Source organism: Oryza brachyantha, chromosome 4 (genome assembly GCF_000231095.2).
Source record: "Oryza brachyantha chromosome 4, ObraRS2, whole genome shotgun sequence".
In the NCBI taxonomy this organism is placed as follows: domain Eukaryota; kingdom Viridiplantae; phylum Streptophyta; class Magnoliopsida; order Poales; family Poaceae; genus Oryza; species Oryza brachyantha.
The window spans coordinates 8,063,316-8,071,434 of NC_023166.2; the positions used below are offsets into that span (position 1 = coordinate 8,063,316).

At 44.6% G+C, this 8,119-nt stretch overlaps 1 protein-coding gene across 1 annotated transcript; it reads right to left on the reverse strand.

The window, feature by feature from the left end:
- Positions 1-4,158: 4,158 nt before the first annotated feature.
- LOC102707767 (wall-associated receptor kinase 2-like) lies at positions 4,159-8,119 on the reverse strand. The gene is made up of 3 exons (XM_006653242.3): positions 7,162-8,119; positions 5,722-5,886; positions 4,159-5,426 (listed from the first exon to the last, which is right to left on the reverse strand). Exons 1-3 carry the CDS (start codon positions 8,117-8,119, stop codon positions 4,240-4,242), a joined length of 2,310 nt encoding a protein of 769 aa, XP_006653305.2. The 3' UTR covers positions 4,159-4,239.

Genomic DNA, 8,119 nt, shown 5'->3' on the forward strand with positions numbered 1-8,119 from the left:
AGACCGAAAAAAGGAAGGCGGCGTGATTAGCGGCGACCACCGGCGGGGAAGGCGGTGGCGTCCGAGGCTGACTAGGGCGAGGGGGAGGGCGGCCTGACAGGCGGGCCTTGCCTGCCAGTGACACGCGGGAGGAGGGGAGACCTGGTGGACTTCGGTGCGGCGCGGCTGTTAACACTAAAATTTGGTAAATTTCCTTGATGGATTCGGTTAAGGAAAAGCGCAATCAGCAGACGAAAATCTTATCTAGAAGAGACTGAATTCGAGAAGGAATCGTGAAGACCAAGGCTTGGCGGCGTAAATTTATCTATTAATTATAGTTAGAATTTATCTCTAAGAGATTAGAGTCAGATCGGGACTTGTTTGTTTTCTTTTATCTTTTAGAGATAGAGTTTGTTATTTCTTTTTATCTATTAGGAGTTGTGTTCGACACGGACTAGCCTTAACCCGAGGATATAAATATGTATGCCCGGGATCATTATTTTTCATCTACATCATAATTAGATCAACTACTTTCGGCGCATCGGCACCCTCTTCCGAGGATTCAACTCTGGCGGAACATGGTACATGACGTGGGGCTACATCGTCTCGATATCCGACGGAGGGGTAAGTCCTACGTTTTGTCGGGCCACGATAATCACATCGACTAGATTGGAATTGTCTCGGTTTAGTCTGATCTTCTAATCTAGTTGTGCGATTGCTAGTTATCGTATCAGTTTCAACTGATCACTTTCGTGTTTTGAGTTGATCTGGTCGACCAGTTTGGGTGATCTATGTTGGTTTGATATTTGCCGTCTGACATATTCAATCTAGTACTGTCTCGGTTCGGTCTGATCTAGAAGATTGTGTTTATCATATGGTTTATATTAGATTAATGTATTTTGCTCATCGTTTTATCGGAGTACCAGCCGATAAGTTATTGGTCATCGACTCGTTGGCTTGATAGCAATCTAGATCTGTTTAGTATGTAGCCTGACATCGCTAGGCGTAATCTTAACTGTCTCGATTGAATCCGATCTTCTATGATTATTCTTAGCAATCTGAGCTAAATATTTTATAGATCTTGGTCGTTTGTCAGTCATTTATAGGCGATGGTCTTTGCCGATCTACATGCTTATTAATTATATTTACATCAACAGAGTAGCCGATTGCCTTACTGCATTATTTTTATACCAATCGGCTTGATTGAGTTAGATCGGCAGTTATTTATGTTGCATCGGCTTGTGGGAGTTATATGCAAGTTGGATTTAGCCGATCGCAGCAAAGTATTTATTGTTTATTCCAAGTAATTCGTCAGTTTATTTATAGCATTGTCGATCTTCCAGTTTCCTATAATCATATCGTGCTCGACTGCATATTGTCTTGGTTAAGTCTAATCTCTGTACGTCTAGTCCGATTTGGTTATAGGGGCTTGTTCGATCAGCTAAGATTAATAAGTAAGTCGGTAGGTTACATTGGTCTAGTATTTTGTTTAACTCTATTTCTATTGAGTTTCTAGCCGATCCAAACTTTCAACAGCCGATTGCTCAGTCTATCGGCTAACCGTTGCAGCATCAACATCTGATCGGCTGGATTATTAGTTACCTATCAGTTTGATAGCCGATCGGCTTATTTTACTGTTCATCTTGTCAGTCACATCATTCTAATAATTTAGGTCCTGCACTGGAGCTGTTTAAGATTGACTCCCAGGCCTTCGTGTGTGACACATCACGTTCACATTTTGACATCAACAGCGGCGGATTGGGCCGGTTGGCCCGGCGCGGGGGAAATGCGGCCACGGCTGGGCCGGCCCAGGGAGGAGGAAAAGGAGGAAGAAAGAAAGAAGGAAGGGAGAGCGGATTTGTATAGATGGCCATATGACCCGAGGCTCGAAGGCCCGGACCAGAGCACGGCCATTTGGCTCGGCCCGAGCACAGCCTAGCACAACGAGGATCGGGCTCGAGACGGCCCGGCCCGACCGTTGGGCCGTGCCTAGGCCACCGCCTTAGCACGTGGGCTGGTCCGACACAACCCAGTAGATGCAAAAGAAAAATTAAAGGACCTGAAATAGACTTAATTTAGTTATATAAGGCTTAGCCCAATATAGGAGGTATGAGAAATAGACTTATTTTAGCTATAAAAGACACATCCCAAGAATAGGGACGAAAAATAAACTTATTTGCGCAGCCCAAAGAGGTAAGGGAGGAATGGTAGACTTACTTATGCTTCGGCCCATCGTGCTTCCGGGCCAGCCCAGCATGGCCCGAGGCTTATTGGCCATGCTTGGGCAGCCGGTGTAGCCCGTGGGCTGACACGGCACGACCCGGTGTGGTTATTGGGCCGTGCCGGCCCAACGGGAGTAGGCACGGGCATGGCCGTGCTTGGGCCGTGCTGTGTCGGGCGGGCCGGATGGCCACCTATAAGGAGTTGGGCTGCAGCCCAAATCCAAAAAAGAAAGAAAAAGGAGGAAAAAGAGAAAAGAGAGGGAGCCTCGACTTGCTAATTTGTAAATTAAACTTTTGGGGTGAATTTTATAATTTGAATTTCAACTTTACCTCCAGTTAATGATGCCAATTGTTAATTAACAAATTTATAAAATTTGTAAAATTAAATTAATTTCTTGGAGGGGTATTTCTCCTGAGCTTTAATTATGCCAATTGTTAATTAATAAATTTTTTATTGAATTTTGGCTTGGGATAGATTGGAACTTGGGGTGGGGTGCGACAGTAGATATTTTTTTCTGTAGACTTGATATTTTTTTGGTATCCAATGCTCGCCAAGATTTGTGCTAGCCATTGGATAAGCACACAGAATCTTGCTATTTTCTACAAGACATGCACAGACCTTTTCCACTAAGCTACTTGTGTCCTTGTTACCTATAATTATACTATAGTTACATTTGTAAAATTAGTTTTAGAAAGTTATCAAGTGATATGTAGGCAGTCCAGCCTATACACATAACTCCAACACAGGTAGCTCCTCTGAGTAGTTAGTCGCCATGAGATATACTATACCTTATCCCGGGAGTGTTGGTTCTATAATTTCAACGGTCTCAAACGAATTCGGTGCCGTAAGCTCTCTAGGCTAAATATTTTTTACTTATGATATATATTACATAATCCTTTATTCTCTAAAATGACACAAATAAATATCTCCACCGTAATAAACCAAGTATTAACTCTTAAGAGTTAACTTGCAATATAGTTTCTGTTCTCAATTTTGATAAATAATGTTGACACTAAATTGGAAACTAAAATAAAGGAAATGAATAAAAAAAATAAACAACTGAAGAAGAATAATTTGTGATTAAAACTTTTTTATGTGTTTTTATTGATATAAAGGTCATGCTGGAAAAAATAAACTTAAATAAGAACACCTTAAGATCAACTCTAATATTAAGTTTCAAAATTTCTGGCTATCATAATTTAGCCAACAATTAAATGATAGAGCTACTAACCTTAACCGGTAGATTATCATTTTGTTAGTTTTGTAAGTTGATTAATCGTTCTTTTAGAAAAAAAATAGATAAAAAATCAAACCATATGAATATATATAAAATAATTTGGTTGACCCTCCTCGCGGACAGGGCCCCTCTAGCCTAGGGCCTTAGCTGGCCCTGACCTTACAGTAAGCAGGGATAAGCATGGGTTCGGTCTATGGGTAATCTATTGTTGCCTCTTGTTGAAATAAATAAACTAAATTTTATTTGACATAAAAAAAATAAAAAGTGTTTTTCCTAAATTTTATTTGACATAAAAAAATAAAAAGTGTTTTTCCTATCTTTAAAGAGGTATCATGAGGTACACTATTTTCTACGTAAAATTTGGTACATTCTAGTATCTAAGGTACCAAGAGATAGCAAATTTTATATAGAAAACAGTGATACCTCTTGATACCTTCTCAAGGATATGAAAATTGCTCAAAAATAAAACATAGATCATGTATTTTTTGAGAGCAATTTTACAATACTTGAGAAGGTATCATGAGATACTAAAATTTCAGTGTAAAATTTTAGTATCTCTTGGTATCTTTGTACTATAAGATACTAAATTTTACACTAAAATTTTAATACCTCTCAGTAACTACTAAGTAACTACTAAGTACTGTAAAATTACTCATTTTTCACGTAACAGAGTCGGCCAAGGATTATCTGTCGACCAGTCAACGCCTGTCCCCACCGGTAACTAAATACACATGAGCTCTGGATGTATATAACATAAACTTCGTCTGGAACACAAGCACATGGATTACATATGTTGATCATCACCTAGCAAGTTCTGTACTAAACGTGATTTCCTTTTGGATGCTATAAACCCCGCTTGTCTTGCTCTCGGTGTGCCACGAGGGAACCGCGCATGTCCTCCCCGTATCCATAATCCTAAGACCCGCAAGCACCAGCGGCGGCTGTGGCGTTCTCTGCACTTCGTCTGGTCGCGCGAGCTGCTGAAGCTCCTCTGCCACATCCCTCATCGTCGGCCTCATCGTGCCCGGGAACACCAGGCATCGGCTCGCCAGCACCGCGGCGCGACGGATCACACCCATTCTGTCTTCGTCGACTATCTCAGGGTCAAGGATCTCCAGGAGAGCGTCGTTCTCCATGGCCTCGTTGAACATGGAGGTCAGCGTCTTCCTCTCTCGCGACAGTGGCCTCTCGCCGGTCAGAAGCTCGAGAAGGATGACCCCGAAGCTATACACATCGTTCTTAGCTGTCAGCTGGTACTCGAGCAGGTAGTCCGGATCGAGATATCCCGGCGTTCCTTTGGGCACGTCCTGGGTTCTCTCGTCGATCGTCGAGCAGCCAAAGTCTGACACCTTGGCGACCAGCTCTTCGGTGAGCAAGATGTTGGCCGGCTTCACGTCACCGTGGAGTATCGGGTGCGGCAGCGAGTGAAGATGCGCGAGCGCAGCGGCGGACTCGGCGGCGATCCTCAGGCGGGTCCCCAGCGTGACATGGCACCTCCTGCTCCTCCTCTGGAAGCCCAGCAGCTCGTGCAGCGTCCTGTTCTGCACGAACTCGTAGACGAGCATGGGGGCCTCGAACTGCAGGCAGCAGCCGAGCAGCCTGACGATGTTGGGATGGCTTACACGGCACAGAATGACCAGCTCTTGAACGAAGTCCATCTTCCTGCTCTCGTCGATCTCCTTGCACCTCTTTACCGCAACAATGGCGCCATCTATCTCCGCCCTATAGACGGTCCCTTGCCCTCCTTCCCCGACGATGTGTGCCTTGTCGAAGTTGTTCGTCGCAGCCTCGATCTGCCCTCTCTCGTAGAGGGTGAACCCGGCGTTGCCCTCTACCTTCATCATCTCTAGCAGCAGCTGACCCCCGTGCTGTTGAAAGAATTCATCGGTCTGTCTTTGCAGAGCTTGTCTTTTTATGCTCCTTTTGTACCGGGCCAGCTCCCATCCTAGGAAACCGAATAGACCAACCAATACACAGGTAGCAACCCCTGAAGAGATGAAGATACTTCATCAGTGAAAAAGGTTAATTTAAGCATGTGTTTATTTCACATCAGTGTTTTGTCATCGAACTTAAACGTACGGTACTAAATGACATAGATCAAGCAAAACCATAAGTTTTACTGAGTTATGTATGACATAGATCAAGTAAATGTAACAGAAATAAACATGCAATGGGATTAAAGAAAAGATAGCTTTGTTGCAACAGAAGATGTACATGGGAAGTATATGCAATCTGACAAATTAATAAGTTACTGAAACATAGAGTTGAAATATTTAGCATACCAATTGCCGCTCGTACTCCGGGTGTTAACCAGTTCTTTTGGCATGCTCCTTCAATAGACGCATTTCCTCGGGTACCCGCAGGACATGAACACAGGAAACTTCCTGGTATATTTTTGCAGTTGCCATAGCAAGGGTATTTATCACGGTCTCCACATTCATCAATATCTGCCATGGACAATTAATCAAGTTTATATTGATAAGAAAAGGAATGATATTGCATGAGGAAGAAATTTAGAATGAAAATGACAGAAAATTTAGCAAATAATTTTGCATGTGAATTTAACTCAATTTGAGTGTGACGTAATAAGTAAATAACGAAAAATGGCCTCAATCGTTTTCCTAACCATTTTTTTCGAGAAATGAAAATAAAAATGGTTGAAGAAAATTTGGAAAATCAAAAATGAACTAAAAGGACAGAAATATGCCGCTATAACGCTATTGGTAGCTCTAGACAAGTTTTGTTGAACATAACGTGATATTAATTATATTATCCACAGGATATACTCCCTTGGGTAAAAAAATATTTAATATTTAGGCCGATATAAAGTCATAATTTTAAAACCTTGACAATCAAGATTTATAAACTAAAAAGGAAAATAAAAGGATTCGATGAAGTTCAAAACGTCCGATCAAATCTTGTTCGAAATATATATAAAATATTTATGAACAAAGTAAATACTTAAAGATGGTGTGGTTTGGTGTTATAGATCAGAATTGGCAGAGCGCTAACTATAGGCAAATTCTACTGTAATGTATACATGACGGCAAAAGCTTGTTATATGTCAATTTACTACAAGCTCAAATTATGTGTGACACCTGTGGTGATGATGACAGCTCTCAGCTGTATGCTATGTTTTTTGGATCTTTGTTTTTGTTTATTTGGCACCGGTTACTTCTAAATCTACGTTTAAATATAACAAACGATCAAACTTAAATACATAGATGAACAACATCAAATAAAGGCAGGGACTAAGAGCATCTCCCACAGTCTCTCTATTAGTCTTTTCGAGCTAAATTTTAGCTATTCAACAAAAAAAAAAAAGCTTCAACGGACTAGTGCCGTCGCCATCCCTATCCCAAGCTATGCCGCCTCTAGATCTGATGCCTCGTCTGTCCAGCGGTGGCCTCTAGATCCGGCGGCAGCCTCCCCGTGCCACACCTCTGCCCACGGGCCTCTGTGACCCCGTGTCGCGGTGCCGCCTGCCGACGGGAAGGGAAGAAAGGGGAAAGAAAGAAAAGAGAAGGAAGAAGGGAGACAGAGGAGAAAGAAGATTAGTAGCTGACACGTGGGTCCATTCTTATTTTAGAGATGATTAATAGAGAGTTGGTTGAACCGACCATATAGTTTGATTAGCCAAATCAGAGTTAGCTATACGGGTGTTTGTAGAGTCTAATTTATGGAGTCTCTGATGATGTGCAATAGCTGAGATATATATTCACCTTGGCATCCGTTTAGTAGGTAAGGGTTTCCTCGATATCCTTTGGTGCAGTTGCAGATGTAGCCTGACCCGCTGGACGAGTTGACGCACACGCTGTTGCTGCTGACGCACGCGGACGACCCAGGATCCTTCTTCGCTTCCGCGCAGCTGCTCGCGTTCCGGACAGCCCACTCGATCACCATCGGCGCCTTCCCGCCGGTGCTGTCGAAGAACTCCGGTGAAATCGCGTAGCTCCTCCGGAAGGTGAACCTCGCCGACTCCATCAGCACGGCGTAGCCGCAGCGGCTGACGTTGTGGATCCGCGTCGTGTTATACGTCGGGTCGAACAGAACAGCGTAGGAGGAATGGCCCTTGGTGATGGCTGCCTGGCAGCAGCCTGCACCGGAGCAGGCGCCGTCGGCCAGCTGGCTCGTCGTCGTCAGGTTACCGTCCGGTCCGCACAAGGCCGTGCAGCCGCTGATGTAGCGCACGACGGCGGCATCCCCGACTCCGATGTACGCCACCGTGCGGCAGCCGACGATGGTGAGCATGTTCTCGGTCTCGGAGAGCCTGTACGCCTCAGGGAGCACGACGCGTTCCCATGACTCGTTCGTCATCCGTCTTGAAGCGCCGTCGTAGCAGTAAAAGCTGATGTTATTCCACACCCTCGCCTTGCCTTCAAGCAGAGAGACACTCTGCAGCTCCAAATATGTGTTGTTTCTCTCCGGCGACGGTGGCAGGAACGGCGCCCTCTTGCCGTCGGCGGTGTCACGGCAGCTGAGCTCGAAGCCGGGCAATGCGCAGCCGGGCTCGACGCCGAACAGATACGGGATCTCGACGCCGCCGCATGCCGTGGAACAGTTTCCGCCGCCTGCGGCAGGACGCGGCGCCAAATCAGCTCCCAGAGCCAGCGGCGCGGCCAGCTCTGCAACGCTGACCCAGAGTAGCGACGCTAGCAGCAATCTCTCGAAATTAGGCAT

Coding starts and splice junctions, on each gene's coding strand:
- LOC102707767 (XM_006653242.3), bottom strand. CDS start 8,119: ATGCCTAATTTCGAGAGATTGCTGCTAGCGTCGCTACTCTGGGTCAGC. Junction 5,887..7,161: donor CCTACTAAACGGATGCCAAG/GTGAATATATAT, acceptor TGTCCATGGCAG/ATATTGATGAATGTGGAGAC. Junction 5,427..5,721: donor CGGAGTACGAGCGGCAATTG/GTATGCTAAATA, acceptor TCATCTCTTCAG/GGGTTGCTACCTGTGTATTG.